Genomic DNA, 23,777 nt, shown 5'->3' with positions numbered 1-23,777 from the left:
TTTGAATCATCAATGTATAACCGGTTTTCCACAATAAAGCCTCGAATTACGGAGAAAAATGGCGGAAGCAAAGTTGTACGCTTATGTATTTAAATAAAGTCATAGAAATTTTTTTACTTTCCGATTAAGTAAATATGCAAATCACTATCTCTTAAATTTCCTAAAATCAAATTTCTTTTATTGGTTGATATTGACTCTAGTAGGTAATAGTAATTTACGTAACAAGTCCGGAAAATAGGGTTTTTTTGGACGAATAGACAAAATTCCAGGACGAGCGTAAGCGAGTCCTGGAAGTCTGTGAGTCCAAAAAAACCATTTTCGGGCGTGTTGCGTACAATATTTTTTCGGCAACCTCGTAAAATAACACGATCGCTGCTGCTTTCCATATTTAATTGCGATTGCGATCAAAAAACATGCAAATTTTTGACAACTAATTTCATATGAACTGTCAGCCGTTATCTCGGTTGCTATGGATTCTATGATGCTTTTCCGGCCTAGTCCGGGAAGTACGTACTTTCCGGACTAGGCCGGGAAATGCTACTTTCTCAGAGAAAAAGCGTCCGGGAAGTGAGCACTTTCCGGACGGTTGCCGAAAAACATATTTTCCTGTTCTTTTCATTTTTTAAAGAAGATATTATTTAGTGATGAAAAATTGGTTGAAACGTTAGCCTCTTACTATTCTTATATACAAGCGCACTAACAATTCAACCGTCCTAGCAATATTTCCTCATCGAAAATAACCACTTCAAAAATGGGAATATACGAAAAATATAATCTGTTCGTCCAAGTATCCCATTCAAAAGACCAGTTGCATCCCGTGATACAACCATCCGAAAACTAGATCCCATAATTCACGAATTCCACGATGAAATTAGATTTCCGATAATCACCAATCTAGCACCGAAGCACCTTTCACTCTTTCCCTGCAGTACCTACTACCCGATTTTTACCCAACTTCACAACGAATCAAAATCGTGGGATCAATTGCATAAATCGAACTGTTAAATGTACAAAACTTCAGCGACAGCAAAATAAGAACGATCGTGTCATTCTGCAAGGTTGACCATTTGGCGTGTTTCAGTACCGTACCAACTTTCGGTCAGAAATGTCTTGGGTACCGCCGAATCTGTCGGAGGCCTGTCTGGTGCACACCAACTTGACAACGTGCCAACCATCGACGTTCTTCTTCTTACAGCTGGTTACGAATCTGTTCGGTAGATCGCAAGATGCGCCGCAGAACGATTTTGACCATGATTTTTCCGAATTTGTGTTCAGTAAGGGGGCTGGGTTTTTCGATGAGAAGGGTTCTGGTGGTGAGCCGAAGAAAGAGGACATGTATGATTTTATTGTGATTGGGGCTGGAAGTGGAGGGTGCGTTGTTGCCAATAGACTTTCGGAGATTTCGAAATGGAGGGTGAGTTTCATAAAAAACTTATTATTATTATTTTTTAGAAGAGAGCTTGTTACGAGTGTGGTTATGTGAACCTGTATACTGTGAAGTATAGTTGAAATTTAGTGCTTAATAAAGAAATTTCGACACTGTAAAAAAAATTGATGACAAATTTCCGATTTTTCTCTAAAAAATGAAAAACTCTTTGTTATTCCTTCAATTTCCGTGATATAAACGATGATTGAATTTGTAGGTAATCCTGAAAAAATTAGTTTCCTACAAAATTTTGATTAGAACTTGTATTATTACAGGGTCTAAACAATAAATGCCCCAATTTTATCCATATTCGTTTTGATCCATAAAAACTTTTGTTTTGTCTTTATTTATCTTTTTTCTTCATTTCACATGTCCTAAACGGCTAATGATTTCAGTTGATGCCGAAAATAAAAAAAAAGGTTTCATTATAATTCAAAACATTCTGAGAAATTGATTTTTTCAGCATAACCATCAGATTCTATGAAAATTTCATTTGAATGGTCATGATTTGATGTTTATCGAAAATGAAAGGAAATATCTATATGCAGTTTCCAGTTTTTCGAGCTTTCTGAAAGATAATGTGTGCCACCACTGCCACCCCTCTTTCTCGTAGATACTGTTTCAGTTTTGGAGTTTACGTATCATCAGACATCGAATTTGAACCGCATTGTACAAGTGAAAGAACTGATGATAAGTCGAAAAATTTCCAGAATAATTCTTCAATTATACAGGATGAGTCAATAGTGCCCGATCGGTCGATAACTCCTATGAATTATGGGCTAGGAGAATGATTCAAATTTTGACGGAATCGACAGCACTCAGTGCATGATATCTCAAATTATTTTTTACTTTAAAGTTGGTCCGAAAATGGTGAAACACGATACCACTCAAAAATTCTTTTTAATGGGAATACCTAATTTTTATATTATACTCATTATCTGATGAGATGAAATACTGATTTCAAAAAACCCGCTTGACATTGGCCACTTTTTAGAAGAATTTCATGGTTAGAATGGTTTAAACTGAAAATCATATCTTGAACACTGTTCGAGATAGAACGATTTATTTTTTTTGCAAAGTTTTCAAATCTTTTGCAAATTTACGGATTACTGTATAGGTGTATGTTTTATCCGAAAGATCCTGCAAGTTTCGAAAAACGGCCTTTGAAAATGTCAATAAGTTCATTTTTTTAAATGGCATGCCCTGATTTTTTTCCTGTCGGATAGTTTTGTTAGTGGTCTTCATTTTTTGTCTAGCCATGTTGTGCCTAAAAAGAATAATTTTCAAAATGCTTCTCATTTCATGTTTTGTACTGGGGCTGGAAGTATAGGTACTTTTCACGAAAACAATTTTAAAGGTCAACTTCACTTAATACCTACTATATCAAGATAAGCCAAATCATCTTGGAAACATGAAATCGAGACCACGAAAATAAACAGAAAAACAGGAGTTCGAAATGACAGCATATTTTCACTGAAAACCTCTCATCAATACCTACTTATCGCTGAATCTGCTCATTTTTGCCATTTCATTAACCGACTTCCTATCAAATGAAAATTTTTTCAATTACGTGCATAAAAATACATTATTATCCAACTATTCTTCCTTATTCATCGAAACAAATTGTGTAATATAAGTCCATTCGAAGATTATCTTCGAATCAGATATGGTTTTCTACATCGTGATAAAGCATGTCTTTTATCCCGCAAACACTCAACTTAAACGAACTCATTTATTCATCCTATTTTCTTGTGGTTTGGAGAAATTAGTCTTTCCAACTGCAATATATCTTCGAAACAGTTGAACGCGCACACCGTAACTATTTATTTATGAAGGTACCAATTGCCATAATGAATCTTCGAGTTGAATAGAAGAAAGATTAGGTTCTTCATATTCTATCGTTATTTGGAATTATAATATATAATATTATATATAAATAAGTACTGAGAGCAATAAGATGAAATGGGTGAGCATCATAATGACATTTGTTATATATAAATGTCATTACGTAGAGGTACAACTTTGCTTCCGCCGTTTTTTTTTCGAAATTCGGGGCTTTATTATCAGAAACTAGTTCTACATTTATGATGCAATGTATTATCCATCGCTGGCCACGATTTTCTTCCATTTTTCGGGCATCGTATGAATCCCGCATTGAAAAAACTGGTCATCTTTTGAAGCGATCCATGAATCGTTCCAATTTTTCACTTCTTCATAAGACCGGAAGTGCTGGTCAGCCAGGCCGTGTGCCATTGATCGAAACAAGGAGTCTGTGATCATTTTCTGGCAAGTGAGTTGGCGTCTTTTTTTCCTTCAATTTTTGAAGGACGATGAACCCAGTCTAAAAAGACATTTTCTTGTCTATTTTGTTGCCGATAATACTCTGTTAATCAGTTTTATGTCCTTTTTGTAAAGTGTAAAATAATGTCTATTGGCTATTACATTTTTCAAATTCCATGAGTACACCCTGATCAAATTGAGTAGGAATATCCTTGCCACCTAAAATTCAAACTCTGTTCCAAATTTTAAACTAGAAAGAGCGTTAACTGTGTTAGTTTCAGAAAGGTCAATTCGAACAATTCGAAGAAATGAAAAAAAATCCATTGAAAATCCTCCACATCAGCATTTTTTACGAGTCCGTTTCATCTTTTCATATGAATATTTCAGCTCATTGGCAATACTCGATGATATCAGCATTCTGCTCATTCCATTCCCCTCTTTTTCCTTTTATTTCAGACACAATGGATTTTACACAATTCAGACCATGGAAAAAACATCACATACAACCTGTTTTCAGTCGAAATAGGCACATAGAAAACAACAGAACATTGACGTAGATGGAATAATTCGAATTTCGAATACGTCGAATGAATACTAAATTATTTCCGAATATATTCAGGAAAAAACGGCATGCTGGTAATTTGTATACATTATTGTACCTATGTATACGTTGTATACATTCATCCTCAATTACTCTCATCGCTAAAATGGTTACAGATCTCTACAGCCATCTATTGCAAAGTTGTACATCTAATATAATTTTCGAATTATACGATCATTTTGACCCCTATCTGATAAAACCCCAAACGTGGACACAAAAACATTGCTCAAATCATCTTAGTCTCCATCGTCAACATATCACTGATTAGTGAGGTTTATGGGATGCTGATACGATTAGATCTTACTCATTCGAAAATGATACTGGTACAACAATGATCCATATCGGTGATAGTAACTTCGATACAGAGTATAAAATGGAAAATTAGTGTACAAAAAAATAATTAGTGTATAACTGTTATGGTGAATGAATTGCGCCACCGAACTTTGATGAAATGATTATTTAATACTAGAATTGAAAGATATTGATGTAGACGTAGTCCGTTTTTGACAAACGGCTATGTTTTTGCTCGAGAAGATCACAATTGGCCACCAAAATCTTGTGATTCAACACCTCCAAACTTTTTTCCTCGAGTCCACGTGAAAGAAGACATCTATACCAATGCTTCACAATCGATTGAACACCTTATTTGGCTGATATCGGTTTTTTCGTTGATGGTATAACTTCCTCTTTACATTGAAATAAACATTCATTGATTTCTCTGATAATATGCTCATTTTTTCATATCAAAATGAAACCTCTTATTGAAAAGTTCATTATGAAGAAAGATAATTGAAGCGTTCTAAATGATATTATTATTATTATTATTATTGTTTCAATAAGAGTAGAGGTACAAATACCTATAAACTCAAACTTAAAAAAATAACATTCGGAAACTAAATATAACTCAAAACAAAAATTATTCCATATTATCCTGCTATGTCACTTTTCCAAGTTCAAAACTTGGTGCTTTGTTCAAAAACTTCGAAATTTAAAGAAAAGAATTGAACGAAAACTGATAGGTATGAATGAGCTTTAAACATTTATTTTTATGAGTATGTTTTCATTATTTCACCCTAGCATTCAAACACAAAATAATTCACACAATTCAGAACATGGTAAAAACACAAACCATTTCACGTCAAATTAGGCCCACAGACAGAAAACAACAAAACATCGACGTGGATAAAATAATTCGAATTCGAATAAAACAAATAAAAATCGAATCACTCCCGAATATAATCGAAAAAAAATCATATGCTCGTTATACTTTGTGCGTTATTAACATTCATCCAGAATTTTCCACAGCATACTATCCGTTAATAAAGGGGCACAGAACAGGATATAACTCAAATAAAACTGCAGTGATTATCGAAATCAGCGTGAACAAATCTCGCCTAATTAACTTTGCCGTTATTGCAATGCTTCCAGTAATTGGGAAAACAATTACCTGCTCGAAATGGCGCGAAATATGGGTCATTGAAAATATTGGAATAAATATGGAAGATTAAATTCATGAAATATTGAACTACTAGTTAGGATCGTCGCACAGGGGTGTGTGAATATCTCTACACATAACGTTGGGATGAAGTCAAATGCATTAATGAATATGTAATTGAATAGATTCACTTGATTATTGTCCCAGGCCCAATATGCAAAATACATTTTTCTCAAAAAATCTACTTTATTCGTCAACATAGGCAGTTTCAAGAGTGATACATAAATACTCCAAAGTTTCTCGTACAAATATGCATCTTTGCTTTCCAAAAATAGCTTCACCCTGGCAATCACCTCTTCATTATATCCAAATTTTTGTACCTAGAGCATTCTTTTGAGGTCTGCAACAAGCCAGTAATCACTGGTGGCCAGATCTGGAGAAGAATCATCTGGAGCATTGTCTTAGTAAAAGAGATGTTATACTTTTTTTGAATTTGAGGACTTTTTTTTTATTTCTGCTTCAATCCATCCAGAAACGTTAGGTAATATTCACCATTGATGGTTCTACTTTTGTCGAAATAATCAATGAAACATGCACGTTCTAAAATACAGATGATATTACCTTGACAGCACATGTTTGACACTTTGGTTGCTTTGGACAGCTTTCATCAACTGCTTCTCACTCAACTGACACTCTTTTTGACTCAGAAGAGTAGTGGTTAATCCATGTTTTATCCACTATCACATATCGATGCAAAAAATTTTGTTTATTCCACTTGAACAGCTCCAAGCAACAATTCTTTTGATCACCAGTGGCAACTTTTCACGCAAAATAGTGAATACACTTCCTTCTGATATCTTTAACTCCACCGTCATCTCGTGTAACTTCAATTTACAATCGCATAAAATCATTTCGTAGACTTTTTTGATGTTTTATGAAACAATTGCTGAATACGGGTGACCAGAGCGTTTACCATCGTCAGTGATTCTGCGGTCACGTTTAACACCTTTTAACAGTCGTTGTCAATGGAGCCGAATCTGGACAACTATAATGAAGTCTTTGCTTTGCTTTCCCAGCATATTTTCTCATTGAAAAACAGTTTTTAATCAAAACAGGAAACTCGTTTTCATTAAATTTCATCAACAACAGATTTAGCGTCACTCAACCTTCAATATCTTGATAAAGACTCAATCCTATGCTGCAAAGTTTTGACTCGCATTCTTAGAAGCTTGGTACTTGCGAGAAAGAAGAATATTTTGGTACTGGTAGTGCCACCTGTGCGCTAGTTCCATGTGAGTGACATGCTATGTGGTCGATTATCAAAACTATTTTAACCACCAGAGCATCTACATCTCGCCTTGCAAATCCTGAGTGCAAATGAACTCCATATCTGGGATGGCTTCAAAGAGGTTATATCCTCACTCCCACAAGTTTCTTATACAAAACATTACGGCGTTGGGTTGCAATAGCAAGAGCTTCCTTGACCGAAGTATCAGTAGTTTCTTCCTCCCCCCATAGATATTGGAGTTATGTGTTTCTCATATGTTTCAGAAGCTTCCTAATACAGTAATGCTCTGTAAGGAAGCCAATCAGGAGGTGTAGCATGTTCTTAATAAGATCCAGATACTTTTTGGTCCTTGCTGTATGTTCCAAAAGAGCTCCTTGCTTCTCTCGAAACTTTTGCTTTTAGATGCATTTTGCCTAACGCCCAGAAAAGTTTCGGGTCAGAAAAAGGCGTTTTTCCTCACTTTGTCCAAAGTGTATTGACCTCTTTGTTTCCTTAGATTCTCGAGGGACCAAGACCCCAAACTAGAAAAACCTTAATATTTATGCTTAATTCATTAATATTACTCACGAACTACTGGTTATGAACCTTATCAGAAAGATCAAACGTGTTGGGAACAGCATTGAACTTATTGTGGACTCTATTTTTTTTTTTTTTTTTTTACAAACTTATGCACCACATTTGATATTATGTCGAAAAGTTGGATAATTCTTACTGTTACCTAGCTAATAAAGCTTGGTGAGCCACTCATGTATATTTCATAAAAATAAATCTGTTTTTATTTCAAATTGAGGTGTCTCTAACGTGACAAATTATCCTGATCGTCTTTCTTCTTGGTTTGTTATTACCAATCCCATATTTTTTCCGGGGGTAATTTCAATAGCTACCATTTCTCTGAAATTTGAATATTATAATACTCTGAGGGTGATGTTTTTGAATCTAGGACTGCTACTTTTGATCTCTTTATATCTCTCACTCGTCAATCAACAAAGAGCCTCACTCTCTGATTCCTACTGAAGATTAAATGATCTGCAACTTTTCCTCTTTGATCTACCCAAACCAGAGAATAAAACCTAAAACACGTTCTCCCTAAAAATTCATCCGAGTTCAACCGGAAACAAAAAAATAGAAAAAATTAGAAAAAAACAAACATTCGCGAACGATAAATACCTTCCATCCAGTGAGTTCTCACAGTATGACGCTGATCCCTTAAAACCTTCTCGTCTGCCGGCTAAAAACCAAAATGCAAAGAATTGTTTGCTGTATGGAAAAAGAGAAACTGATAACGAACGGATTAAGGAGGGATTCGGCCGTATTGTTTCTTCATTCGAAACGTGACTTCCATTCCAGTCTAGTCTGCAATTTATCAAACGTAAATTGATAACATTTAAAATGCAATTTCGCTTGGGCCCGTCCCTTGAAACAGATGGATATAGAAGCGCGTATACGGGCGATATTGGAAATGGAAATTTATTGGACTCATCAGCTTTGAACGATTTTTCATTTGAAGGCATACAGCACGGGACGGTCAAATGTTGAGAGATAAAAAGCCTTATCTTATCTGCGGAGAAGGGACAGGATTTATATTTCCTTCGTCGTGGAGAAAATGGCTACCGATTCTGTTTCAGTCGAAGATACAAATGATCAATCAGCAGTAAAACCATAGGCAGTCCTGATTTATTTTTACAGCGATTCTAAGTAACTCTATGTAGGATCCAGTTATTGTTCCCTGGAAATAATTGAGATGGTCAACAGGATGCTTGGAGACCTATTAGTTTCTTCAAGTGTCGAGGGCATGACAGTTTCAATGAATTCACAGGGAACGAATTGCTATTGTACATATAATGTAAAAAGGATGTGTAATTCTTCGAGGTGTCGAAGATATGTCATGGAGTTGTGAATCTTGAAGAGATTTACTGGGGGGCTGTGCAAGTTCGAAGACAATACGGTCGTACCAGATGTGTCACATCTGTGTATCAGGTTCTAGCCCTTCGAGAATATTCGATTTCCAGGAATCCGCGAAGATCTTTGTGGGCGGTACGGCAAAGCTCTTACTGGACTAGGGGATGGTACTTTCTCTAACGGTGTGGTCAAGCCGAAAGAGGGGAGGTCGATATTCGAGACAGGGTAGTTCCAATCGGCAGAGAGACAGTTCAAGTTAAGACGAAGACGAGTAAAGTTCGGTCTAAGTCGAAGTAAGAGTAAGTTCTGTCGGTTGAAACTTAAGACGTAAGACGAAAAGACGGTTCGCGGACTAGATTAAGAAGAGTCGCGAACAAATCAAAGACGAGACGACCGAAAACTTGAAGTACGACAAAGACGTGATAATCGAAGACGTTTCGAGTAATTAAAACTAGAGTTAAAGACGAAATTCAGTACCGTAGTGAGAAACTTGTAATTAGGACGTTATTAGGATCTTCTCAATACTGAGTTTGTACTGTATAATTGTGGATTTCTAAATAGATGTAAATAATTCAAAAGAGTTTAATTATTACAAATCCAACAAAGTCACGGAGAAAAAGACGAAAGGCCAGGTAATCGAATCATACCTCTAGACGATCGATTAACCAAGCCTACATCTATAGTCTAATAGCAGTTCATTCAAGTAGTGATTTTGGTGCTAAATTTCAGTGTCAAGCTAAGGCATCCGAGTAAATTATAGCGAACAAGATAAAACTTGCCATGTTGATTGCCAACGTCCAGAACGGATAGGGCACGCCGAAAAGGGTTTGTAGTAGGCATACAAAATATTAGGTGTACAACTTAGCTTCCACCGTTTTGCAAAAGATAGCTGTAGCGGTAAGTGGTAGGCGAAATAAAAAGATCGTAGATTTCATACAATAAGCTTAGGTATTTGTAAACGTAAAGCCATCGTAATATTAGTCGATTTGTGTCTGCATCATAAAGTAATTCCCGATTAAACATGTCAGCTCATGAGCCAAATTCTCATCATTTGCGGGAGGTTTTAATTTTCTGCTTTCATATGAAGAAATTTGCGGATGAAGCTCATCGAATGCTCTAAAATACCTATGGTGAGGCCGCTATTAGTGAAAGAACGTGTCGAGATTGGTTTCAACGCTTCAAGAACGGTGATTTTGACCTCGAAGAGCAGCATGGTGGTGGGAGAGAGTAGGTTTTCAAAGATGCAGAATTGGAGGCATTACTTTAACAAGACTCTTATCAAACCCAACAAGAATTGGCAGGATCATTGGAAGTGACGCTACATGCCATTTCAAAACGCCTGAAAGTCATGGAAATGATTCAGAAACAAGAAAATTGGGTGCCGTACGAGTTCAAGCTGAGAGATGTTGAACGGGGTTGGTTTACTTGTGAACAGCTGCTTGCAATGCAAAGACGGAAGGGGTTTCTGCATCGCATTGTGACTAGAGACACAAAATGGGTTCATCACGATAATCCCAAGCACAGAAAATCATGGGGGGCGGCCATGCTTCCACGTCGACGGCAAAATTGAATATTTACGGTTCAAAGGTCATGCTCAGTATATTTGAAGGGACCAGCTAGGCGTAGTGAATCTATGTAGTCGGCTACACGGACTGTTATTCGTTTCCGTGGTAACTACTAAAGGTTTTATTTTATTGGTTATTAACCATGCGATTTACTTCACAGATGCCACCGTATTGGTTGTTTTTCGTGCTCCCTATTTACGGTAAAGTAAATCGCACAGTTTTAAGTTTCATAGTGCCTAAATTGACAGTTTCATAGTTGGAAAGTTGTACAAATTTCGCCATTTTCTGTAGGGTGAAGAGAAATTGTAAATTGTGCAGCAAGTGGGAAAAGTTCAACTTTTCTTACAAATGTGGAGCATACGAGTGAGAAAAAGGACTTTCTCCACATGTTGCACACTATAGTATATACTATACTATATTCCCTGAAGCATATTTTTATAAGGTCTGCAAAAGCAGGCTGGGGACCAGACCTGGAAAATGAGCTGGGTGGTCAAGGAGTGCAATTTGACTATAGCTTTATCGTTTTGTGTCTAAAAGCTTTTTGAGGTAAAGAATCCATGTTTCATCTCCTGTCACATATCTACGCAGGAGTTCCAAAATGGTCGTCACGGTGAGAAGACTACTTTTCCTCACGTCCCATTTTGGAGCTCTTTAATTTGATTTGGAGCTCCTTTTTGAAAATTATACCGAAGAGTTTGTGAAGTTGAAATTGTAAAAGTAGTTTGTGATTGTTGAGTTTTTTAGTGATTTGTGTTACAGATTGTTTAATGTGTCGATGGCGACTAGCCAAGCACATGCTAATGGAGAAAGGAAGGAAGGATATCTTTGCAAAATTATCTCCAAAACGCGTTTGGCATCGACGATGCGTTCTTATATATGATCAGTGGTGAGCAAGCGCGGTACCTACCTATCCCGAGCAAAACTTGCTCGTAGACAAATATTCATGCAAAATGAATATACTGCCTTCTGTTATCTTCAACTTCACTGCGATCTTAAGCAACTAAATTAACCATCGCTCATAACCATTTCGGGGAGTATTTTGGTCTTTTCATAAACAAATGCTGCTTTTGGATTACCAGAGCTTTGAGCATTATTGAAAGTTAGGATATACCATATTTTAACGGTTTGTGTCGGTGGTACACAGTATAAATAACACTTACCAAGCAATTGCTCTGCTCGCACTGTAATTTTCCCATAAAAAATAATGTGTTATCCCTACACTATTCTCATTTTCATCCATTATTCAAGAACCTAACAAATGTAAAAAACATCACCCAACCTTCAGTATCTCGATTCAGACTCAACTTTATGATACAGAATTTTGAACGAAAAACAAAAGAGATATTGCCCAGGACTTAATGATCGACATAGACTTTTTCATATGCTATTTTCCTTTTCCATTTTTCCCGATTGAAATGAACATAAACCTACAGAAGCTGTGTAAAATCACAGGCAACAAATTTCTTTGAGCAAATAAAAATCTACAATGTCCCAACTAATGAGATAATTGTGATGAAAGTTAATTATTATCTATGAACAGCAGTCATGCCAATCTACCAAATTAATATACCCATAGATATTAATAGCGCCAGTAGTTTTAAAAGCACAATCTCATTACTTTTTCTCCAGTGTTCTTGTTAGGTGAAAGAGGTCACTTCTTTTTGCTTTCGTTACCTACGTCCAATGTTTTGGTCACTCTCGTAACTCTAATGCATAGCGGAAGGAACAAAATGGCTAAGTATTTATTTTACGACTCGAATCGAACAATGAAAGTTCCTTTACGAGTGCAATTCAGTAAATATTTCCTTATAGCCAGGCTTTGTTATGACCCTAGATTTTTCAGAAGGCCTTCCTTGAACTTTCTCATTAATACCATTTCACGAAGTTATGTCGTTCAACCATAGAATGTTGTGTGTTGCAATCCAATTCGGCGATATCGATTACGAGCTACTGTCATTTTAACTACCATTTTACGGATAATCTGCCTATCAATCTAATTTGAAATGTTACAGTCAGCGTGAATGGGATATTACAGAAATCTTACATGGGTACAGCCAGGTCGGACAATAGCCAAAATTACGCAGATACCTGGATAACTATCGGACCGATAAATGAATTATTCGCGTAATCCCTTGACGATTGGAGATCTGCATCGGTTAATACACTAGGCGACATAATTTTTGGACAACAGGTTGGGTGATTATAACACTGAAATACCAGCTATTAGATAATATTGATGCAGAACTCAAAAAATTGTATATGATTGTTCAGGCTTGAGCTGACCAAAATTAAATCATTCCGAGGATATCGAAGGACCGAAGGTAGACCCAACTTTATTGAACTGAAATCTCCAGATTATTTTCGATATGCTGCTTGACTTGTCTATGATTCTGATGATGCGATGATAACTCTCGAATGGAATACGCTGGAGATTTGAATTTCCCAGTGTAGTTTCAGAATCTGAATATCGTCAAGGATGTCGGTAAAGTAATTTTTCGCCACCTAAATTGCTCCCCTTATTCTCCATAATACAGCATCCAATTCAACAGAAAAAAAAACGAAAATTTTGATGTATTCATGAAGAAAATTACTTATGTATCATAAACATGGTTTTCCTATGAGATGTTTCACTTTGAATAGCCCACTATCTGGGTAGCTGTCACTTTTTGAACCATAAATTTGTGATATTTGACAAGTGAAAACAATGCCATTACTAAAAATGAAACGATACACGCTTCAACAACTCACTGAAATTGTAAAATAGTACAAAAATAGTTCGCAAAACCAAAGCTCCTTGGGTCATCATGAAGCACTTCCTCGGCCGGCAAAAGTGAAGCAGGTAGAAATATTTGACCTGTTAGGACAGGTAAGTGATGTGAATAATCGAAATCGTGTGCGTCGCTCAAGGACTACTGATATTGTTGCTACTCTTGCCCATTGGGATGACGAAAACCTAGGTTTGTCGATTCTTACTTGGTCTTGGAAATTAGGCATTCCACTTGGCCACAATTGGAAGATCTTGATGTGGATGTTTATTTTCAACAAGAAGGCGCTACATGCCACACAAGCATAGATATTCACGGCTTGGCTTGATTTTCAAGTAGAGCTCAAGTCAAGTAGTAGGTAGTTTTTCAATCTCAAGTCAAGTCAAGTATTTATTCATCAAGTACATTATATCAAGCTACTTGATTTTTAGCAGTTTTATTATGTAGTGCCAAATCAATAAAAAAGTGATGAAATGAGAAGGAACCTTGCAAAAAACACTTGTATTAATTAAACCTATCGTATAAAAGAACCTAAAATATCAACTTTTTTTAATAGAAACATAAATTAAATCACTATAAATCATAACAAAATAAAAAATAATGAAAAAATGAAGTTTCTTAATATTGAGAAACCTCCAGGATTAGTTTGATTTCATAATTTTCCATCCAGGATCTATGACACATGAGACATCTTATAGATTTGTCGCCTAACCTATTCGGAGTTTTTGTAACTGTGGGAGCAGCTCTGGAATATTGTCTCTCAACAGAAGCTGAAAATGCTGGCGTTGATAAAAAATCCTTGGCCGTTTTGGCCAATTTTAGAGAGATATTTCTGAGACTACCAGAATCTACTAATAGATTTCATAGAAATGTGAGAAAACTACTAATAAAATCACACTGTCGAATGCTTCAGTCTCTCGGCGCTCGAGTAATCCCCTCATTTAGTCCAAGCGCGCACGAGATTGCAGAAATATATGCCGTGCGACTAGGGTTGCCAGATGTCCGGTTTTCGACCGGACAGTCCGGTTTTTTTCATGTTTGTCCGTTCGAAAAAATCTGGGTAAACCGGACAGAAGATTGTCCGGTTTTCAAATTTCTCGCAATATCTGGCGCGACCGCGCAATATCAAGCGCAACCGCGTGACAACCAACAGTATTGTTTGTAATTACGTAGATAGATATTGCGCATGTCAATGTTATGGGAAATCTATGGACTGACGAAAGGAATCGTCTCGACGTAAACACTGTAAAATATGAATTGTGTGTTTATGTCAATATAAATGCTAGTTGCACGGAATTTAAGGATGCCATGTCAAGCAATAAATCTTTGTTGAAAGCAGTCTCGTCAAATGCTAAGTATATAAAGAAGTAGACTGTAAGCTTTCCGTAATTTTTTGTAATTTGTAATATGAACTAATAAAAAATAAAAATTTGTCCGGTTTTTTCCTTATATACATCTGGCAACCCTACGTGCGACGCGTGTATATCAAGTAGCTTGATATCAAGTCAACCAATAAATATCTCAAATCAAGTCAGGCCAAGCTCAAGTATGTAATTTTTCACGAGCTTGATTTTCAAGTCAAGTAGTTGGTTAAAATATCAAGCTACTTGGCTTGATGAATCCCCTAGACATAATGTAATAACATCCATTGATTTCTCTAAAAATATATTCGATTTTTTCAATTTCAAAATGAAACCTCTCATTGGAAAACCCTTTATAAACTTTCAGCTGATACAATCGCTTATGATGTTTCATCAATTCGTTGTGTTCTTTCATATTCAACAGTTTTAAGTTCATGCAAAATTCCAACATTTCCTTATGAATTCGAATTCGAACAAGCGCGCCAATGCTCCCAAATTTTATCTCACTGCTCTTCTGATTATTCGAGCTCAATTTCTGTCTGGTTTTCATTGAAAATCATCAACATTTATTAAATGATCGAATATTCACAACTCCGCAGACATATTCAGTTAAGTGTAAACACTGACAATGAAAACCATTGCACACAACAATACTCAGAAAAGGCTAATTCCATAACTCGATTTCCTGAAAATGCAACACAAAACAAGAAACACTCCCCGAACAGAGACCCAATTTCAATTATTCCGATGTCTGTAGTCGAAATCTACGAGTCGAATCATATCTCGAAATGATGCTTTTTACATATTTCTTTCAATTAAGGGACAGGGCGAGAGGCAAGCCTTCTCAGATTCAATAAAGGAATTAACTTTCCCTTGCTACAGAGCAGCGACGTGAATAGGGCTCATTAAATGAATAACACAAGTCAATAGTGACATTGATAAATTGAATTAAGGATGTCTTGTAAGGACATAATACAACCCATTCCTTGAATGTCGAGTTTGAATTCGGATCCAGTCGACTGAATAAATCAGTTTCTTGACTTTCTGGAGAGGGTCAGGAGTCGTGCCAAACTCCATACGGGGTGTGGAATTAATTTTGATTCGAAATATATTGTTTGGTTGTTTCGGGAAAATCATTTATTTTGAAATTTTCCATCTTTCTCTTACGCCTTGAGTATTTATTATGAGCCTACCATTTCGACATATTGTTAGTATTGTCTGTTTATTTTAGCAGTAGGGATTCACGTTGACGTGGAAGCATTGCTGGCATATTCCCACGATATTCTGCACTTGGGGTTATCGTAATGAACCCATTTTTCGTTTCCAGTCCCAATGCGATGCAGAAATTCCTTCCGTCTTTGCCTTGCAAGTAGCTGTTCACAAGCAGACAAACGCCGTTCAACATCTCTCGGCTTCAACTCGTACGGCACCCAATTTCCTTTTTTCTGAATCATTCCCTTGATTTTCAGGGCTTTCGAAATGGCGTGTTGCGTCACTTACAATGATCCTGTCATTTCTTCTTGCGTTTGATACAAGGCTTGATTTAGTATCGGCCTTATGCTGGTCTTCGACGTCAAAATCACCGTTCTTGAAGCTTTGAAACCACTCTCGGATGTTCTTTCACTAAGAGATGCCTTACCATAGGTATTTTAGAGCATTCGAAGAGCTTTAGCAGCAGATTTCTTCATATTAAAGCAAAAAATACACCTAATACAAAAATCTTAGCAAGTATAGACTTTATTCTATGGTGACATCAACATGATAATCTACGAATGAAAAAAATATAGAGACTTGTAAGCAATAACTTATCAAGAGTTATCTGATAAACTCCAAATTATTTCAGGTTACACTTCTTCATACATGACGTTCTTGACCTTCTCTGAACCATACTTGATAACACCGTTCTATAGAGAAAAGGCAAAGCAATGCACAAAACAAAAAGCAAAAGTCATAAAAACCACAAATAATACTGAAATCTACTCAATCCTTCAATGAATATACCAAATGATTTTGAATGTATGAACAAGTAGAACGGTAAATTTTCCATGGCTACTAATTAGATTGTTTCAATCAAAATTCAATCAATTACAACCTTCAACTAGTTAAACTTTTCGGCCAAAATTGAACAAGAAATAATAACGGCTTCATGGTATTGCATTTTTGATATCACAGAGTATAGTTATTTGAATACAACAACCTTCATTTTGAGAAAACCAAATACTTATGTAGGCTTGGTTAATCGATCGTCTAGAGGTATGATTCGATTACCTGGTCTTTCCACTTCTCCTCCGTGACTTTGGTTGGATTTGTAATAATTAAACTCTTTTTAGTTATATACATAAATTTACAAAGCCACACTTCAGTACAAACACAGTAGATACGGTACTGAATTTCGTCTTACTTGAGTGTTAATTAATCGAAACGTCTTCGCATATCACGTCTTCGCCTAGAATTCTAGTTTCGGTTGTCTCGTCTTTAACTCATTCGCGACACGTCTTAATCTAGTCCGCGAACCGTCTTTCCGTCTTACGTCTTAAGTTTCAACCGACTGAACTTACTCTTACTTCGACTTAGACAGAATTTGAACTCTCTATCGACTCGGACTTCCTGACCTCCCCTGAATATCGACTTCCCTTCGTCCGACTTGGCCACACCCTTCGCATCACCCCGATATCGGAGTGAGTACCAAGTACCTCCCCTGGACTAGAACCTGATACACAGATGTGACACATCTGGTACAACCGTCTTGTCTTCGATCTTTCCTAACCCCAGCAAATCTCCTAAAATTTACAATCGAGTAATCGACCCGACATGTCTTCGGCATCTCGAAGAATTAACAATTCCTTTCTAAGTTCTATACCAAAGCGATTCGTTCCCTGTAAATTCATTGAAACCGTCATGCCCTCGACACTTAAAGAAACTAATAGGTCTCCAAGCATCCTGTTGACTATCTCAATTATTTACAGGGAACAATAACTGGATCCTACACTTATAGGAGGGAACTTTTTAATTCAAGACATATGACTAACATCTGTCGAATGACTTGCAACTCTATCAATTAGATCAATCAGATCAACCTGTAAAGAAAAAATTCACGTGCTGCAAAATATACAACAATATTTTTCGAAAACTAAGTCTACATGTTCCAACATTTTCGTATGACTACATAACGTTTCATATAATTTGACACACCTCATTCATTTCCTCATTTTTCATTCAGTACTCGAAATATTCGTCTACATATAACCTAATTTTATTTTCAGGTTCTACTCCTAGAAGCGGGAGATGAAGAACCCGACGTCACCTCTGTACCTGCCTTGTCCCCAGTGCTCCAGAGATCCAGCATCGATTGGGGCTACATGACCCAACCGCAAGCCCACAGCTGCTTAGCCAGAAGAAACCAACAATGCGCTTGGCCAAGGGGCAAAGTCATGGGAGGCTCATCTGCCATAAACTACATGATTTACATCAGAGGTAACCCTGGAGATTATGACGAGTGGGCAGCCTTAGGGAATCACGGTTGGTCTTACCAAGAAGTACTACCCTACTTTAAGAAATCCGAGAACAACCATGATGAAGAGGCTCACGACAAACACTTCCATGGTACCGGAGGATACCTCAATGTGGAAAGATTCCCTTACCAAGACGAGAACGTGAAGATAGGCTTCGAGGCATATAAAGAGCTCGGTCTGGAGGTTATCGACCAAAATTCAGATCGCCAAATTGGTGTCATGCTACTACAACATACAGTCAAGCACGGCGTTCGACAAAGTACAAATACTGCCTTCATAAGACCCATTCGAAAAAAAAGGACTAACTTAAAAATAGAAACAAGAGCTCATGTTATAAGGATTCTGATCGATCCAAAAACCAAGGTGGCATACGGCGCTGAGTATCTGAAGAACAACCAAATGGTGAGAGTCTTCGCGAAGAAAGAAGTTATTTTATCTGCTGGGGCACTCAACTCGCCTAAAATCCTCATGCTGAGTGGTGTAGGTCCAGCCAAACATTTAGAAGAAATGGGTATCGAAACATTGAAAGATCTTAGTGTGGGAGAAAACCTTCAAGATCATCCAACACCAGATGGTGTTATATTTGCCTTAACGAACAAAACCGCTACAACAGCGACAGACGAAGAACGAGAAGCAGACTTGTACAGGTTCAAAGAGCACCATGATGGACCTTTTTCGGCCACTGGTACCGTTCAACTGAACGCTTTCATCCAAACTAAATACGAAAAGTCTTATGACAGACCAGATATTCAACTGACCTTGGATGTGATAAACGTTGCAAATTTCATCGAAGATCCTATTTTAACGTACGAGACAAACGTACTACCTTTGGCCTACTATGATGGTTTGGTACTAAGACCGATTCTTCTCAATCCAGAAAGTCGAGGATATATAAGACTAAACCAGTCTGACCCCATATACGGTGCACCTATGTTTTACGCAAACACTTTTTACGAAAGAATCGATCTCCTCAGAATTGTCGAGGGGATCAAGCAAGGTCTGAATTTGTTACGTACACATGCCTTCAGAAAGGTTGGCGCTAGATTAGTATCGAATTCTCTGCCTGGTTGTGAAAATCATGAATTTGGCACTGATGAATACTGGGAATGTATTATCACCCTGTATACCAACACAATTTACCATCAAGTTGGTACTTGCAAGATGGGACCAAAGGATGATAAAACTGCTGTGGTTGACCCTGAGTTAAGGGTGTATGGCATTAAGAATTTGAGGGTGATAGATGCTTCGATCATGCCAAAAGTTGTCAGAGGAAACACTAATGCTCCTACGATAATGATTGCTGAAAAAGGAAGTGATATGGTGAAGCATTCTTGGTTAGATAAGTCTGCGCATCCAGCATCTGCAAAAGAGTTAGTTAGTTGCGTTGATGATTTCTTCAAAGGTTTTAGTTTCGGCTTTAATTGTAGACGGTGATGAGTTTCTAGTGAGTAAAAACCTCCCTGATCAAAGTGAACTATATAATGATGAACAAGAGTTAGAAGAAAAAAATACTGTTGGGGAATTGAAAAAAGTGATTATTCAATTGAAGTACGAAATATTGCTATAGAATTTATGCCATTTTTACCTCAAAAATTTAGTAGCGCTGTAATGGAGTTGATGTTTCAGTTACTTCAATAAGATAATAAGAAATGTTAATTTGAATGAATTCTACTTCTTCGAGTAATTACTGAATGTACTTATTTTACTTCCTTGAAGAAGTACTTAATTCATCGGATTTGGAATGACATTCAAAACGTAGTTCCATAAATACACATAAAATGAAAACTAATTGTTTCCCCAATTTTTAATTGTGATGGTAGTCACTATCAAATCATTTTCATGCTCCATTCCAGTTAATTTTGGGATCCACCATAAAATTCAAAGCAGAAACAATAAATTAATCAGTCAATGAAAGTGTTGTGATACATTTTGTAAATATATCCATATAATGTCTAGTTCATTATTTTCAATGTTAAACCTTCTCGAAGAAAAACTTTCTGATCTAAAAACAAATTGATTGTCATTGAAACTGAAGTACCTGTTGTACATACAAATAGCAAATATGCAGACAATTTCCCAGAATTAATTTCCTCATGATCTAAGCAAGAATGATAATGAGTCGTTCGATTTTACTTTTGAATCACGAGTAAGAAATATCGATATTATAATTATTATGCTTGTAACCTATTTACCTAGTAACAAGATTAATTGAACAATTTTTGTTGATCTGTCTAATCTAATTTTGGAATGTTGTTTAGCGATTCGAAGGTTGTTATCTGTTGCATTCATCTGTTTCAATAACAATTCCTTCAATTAAAATGAATATGAACTGTTTTATACAGCTGTCATTTGTAATTGGGTGTTAATGAGAATAACTGCCATCAAGATAATTAGTAATAATTAGATTTTTTCTACATCAATGGTTTTTCCTATATGTTTCAACTATGTTCAACTACACTTTTTCCAATTGTAATTCAGAAAACGAAACATGAGATTCAGAAAAGCAAATTGAATTTGAGAAGATGGAAATTGTAATTGAGAATAGGGAATTCGAAATTTTGAAAATAAACTTTATATTCAGAAACGTTAATTTGTCTATCAGAATAGCAATATGTAATTCAGAAAAGAAAAGATTGATTTTTAGAAAATATGAATTGGAATTTGATAATTTGGAAAATATAAATAGGAGAGCCCACAAAAAGGCTCAGGATCAAAAGGTGTTATCTTGATGCTCTTATCGCTTTTTCGATTCCTTCAATACCACAATGCTGTGGTAGCATTATTTATGTAATACCTGTGTTGCATATTGTACTGGTACCTCACATTCGATAGGACTTTTCTGAATTAAATATTATATTATCTGAAATTGGATTCTGCAATACAATTTTTTTTTTCTGAAATATACTTTGCTGTTTCTGAAATTCAATTCATTATTCTGAATTACAACTTTTTTTTCTGACTTGCAACTTCCTTATCCGAATTTCAATTTCGTTTCTCTGAAATGAACCATTCTCAAATCCATTGAACATTCCGAATCTAAAATACACGTTTCCTTCTCTGAAAATGAACTTTCTTCTCTGAACTACAATTAGAAAAGGAGTAGAATTAATTTTAACCATTGAAAACAAAATTTTGAAAAATTATTATAATTATAAATTCGTCAATGTAACGGAATGGAAGAGCAACCTGTTCTGATAACAAGCACTAAAGAAAGGCTTTTTCAGGGAAAATTAATATTATATCGGATTTAAATATGGCCACCATAACTACATATTCGAAATATGATATACTTATTGTGCAACTCAAATCAGTATTGCAGTACACAACTGACGCATGTAAAATCTTCCTTGAGGGAAAAACAAAAAATAATATTTGTAATTGAATTATTTTCAGAGATCAAGTGGTATTTTTCCTGAATACTTTCAATCATAACTTCAACAACTTATTGTCACTCTATTCATTATGATGAATAATAAAGGAAAATTTCACAGTGTACTCATTTGAATACTGTTCTGAACAGATATACGAAAACACATGAAAAAGAGATAAAAATTCACATGCATTATAAGATTACACTGCACAACATCCGTGAAGTTCCATAAATCTGTTTTAAACCATTTCAAATATTGACACACCAAATCTTAATTACATAAAGCGTAATTTATTATTCGAAATTAAAAAAACAACCAGGATCCAACTGCATATAATAACGGCCAATATCAGAAATCAGCACATTCGAAAAAGTAACAACATTCAGCTACATCAAGTTTTTTTTTTCAATTTGAAACATGAAGGTATTCCTGATTTTTTGCCTAGTGAGTTTATTGTTTATTAGTGCCACAAAGGGCGATTGTCCTAAACGTAATTACGCTTGTGTGGATGCTAATGGGAACCAGAGAGGGATGGTATGCGGTGGATCTTGTTATATATGGTACAAAATGTCATGTCAACCTTGTTATCACTGGCCAATCAACGCATGTCGTGGTAGATTCGGATTGGACATCGCCAATGCAAGAATGTTAGACTCGACTTGTTGAAGAACTGAAAAAATGATGATTTTCTCGTTAGAGATCATTAGTGACGATTTGGCTTTAAAATTAATAAAATAAGGAATAATTTAGTTAGTTGTCTGTTTTATTTCAACCCACTCATGATTTCGTAGCGTATCTATAAGGAATAGGACAGTTTTATTTGAAAATATAACGTGTCTGATTTGAAAAACAACAAGTATAATCTTTAAATCTGAAACGGTTATTAATTTATATGATCTGTTATGAGTATCAAATAAAAATTACTGATCTCATAATTGTATTTTGTATTTCCTTAAATTGAATTGAAATAATGATTTTCTCAAAAACAGTGAATTTTAGCGAACATTTACAAGATTCCCAAATTATTAAGAATTCTAACAAAAATTAAAATATTAATATAGAAAAAGGTATTGCGAAAAAGGTTTGAGTGGTGGCTTGTTCTACCCCATGGAATCATAGGCGAACACCAACAAAAAATTTTTGAATGCCTTCTTGCCCGCATAAAAAGTGAGCTCAATTTCATTTTCGTTAATTTTTTGGTTTTTAAGAAGAAAATTGGAAAATACTTTTTGGGAGCTGAAACCAAGCAGGGGGCTCAAAAAGAAAAGTTTATATAAGAGACCCACCCTTTTTTTTGATAAGGAATCACCACCTAAATTTTTCCCCACTATTCATATACACCCTATATTTGTATTAATTGTAATCCATCCTTGTCTAGGAGAGTACCAAACTTGCCTCCTTTCATACAACACATACAATTGATTTCATATTTTTTTGTACTTTTTTTTCATTCATACAATTATGATATTATGCTAAGTTTTTCAGAAAGAAATGTCTGTTGACGTCAAAATTAGGTGGATAATTAATTTTCTCAAAGAATGTACTCATCTTCAAGATATTGAAATTAATTCCTGTGATATCCTTATGGGTATTAACGATTTACTAATTCACTTCTGAAAAATAATTATAATTATCATACTTTGAAATCCACGAACATAAGCTGATGCAAGACTCAAAGAAAAATAAATAAACTGTAAGGATGATAATCTTTCACTCGAAAAATTATTGGAAATACATATTAAACAGTTTTAAAAACCCTTTGAAGATATTAATTTCACTTATATGGTTCTGAATTTTAAGTCCTCCGAAGTAGAAAAATCGCAATCCAAATTGTTGAATTATTTCTAATTGAGAAATGCACTCTGCCTCAGGGTACATATTGAAATTCAAGTGCGATATTATAACATTCACACAGTTTTAATCGTTCGTTTTTACCATTCCTCCTCTAGTAATCACCGTTTCTGCGTTTTATTCCCCCTCATTTCATAACCATTTAATTTTCTCGCGGCATTTGAATATATCTCAATTTTGCTCTGGTTTCTGCAGAGATAATTGTCTTTTCAGCTACGATCATTTGCATAACGTGCCAATTAGTTGGAACACAATCATTTTACAAGAATTAACTCGAATTTATTTCACTGATACATCTAAAATTGGACCTTATGTACACTGGGGTTTGTATAAATGGAGCGAATAATTAAAAAAAAAATATTTATCTAGGAGATGAGTGTTCAGAAAAAAAAACTATGTGTTATAATATTCATAAATCTCACT

General features: G+C 35.7%; 1 protein-coding gene and 1 non-coding gene across 2 annotated transcripts; one reads left to right on the top strand and one right to left on the bottom strand.

The window, feature by feature from the left end:
- The first annotated feature begins 1,016 nt into the window (after window positions 1-1,016).
- Window positions 1,017-22,252, top strand: LOC123688768 (glucose dehydrogenase [FAD, quinone]-like). The gene is made up of 2 exons (XM_045627426.1): window positions 1,017-1,414; window positions 17,884-22,252. Exons 1-2 carry the CDS (start codon window positions 1,106-1,108, stop codon window positions 19,564-19,566), a joined length of 1,992 nt encoding a protein of 663 aa, XP_045483382.1. The 5' UTR covers window positions 1,017-1,105; the 3' UTR covers window positions 19,567-22,252.
- A 563-nt stretch (window positions 22,253-22,815) lies between these two features.
- On the bottom strand, window positions 22,816-22,915 carry LOC123671782. The gene has a single exon (XR_006746196.1). It is a non-coding gene; the product is annotated as a U6atac minor spliceosomal RNA (small nuclear RNA).
- Window positions 22,916-23,777: the final 862 nt, after the last annotated feature.

Source organism: Harmonia axyridis, chromosome 1 (assembly GCF_914767665.1).
Source record: "Harmonia axyridis chromosome 1, icHarAxyr1.1, whole genome shotgun sequence".
Lineage (NCBI taxonomy): Eukaryota > Metazoa > Arthropoda > Insecta > Coleoptera > Coccinellidae > Harmonia > Harmonia axyridis.
Note: the sequence above shows the minus strand (reverse complement) of the source record. Positions and strands in the feature narration are given on the sequence as shown.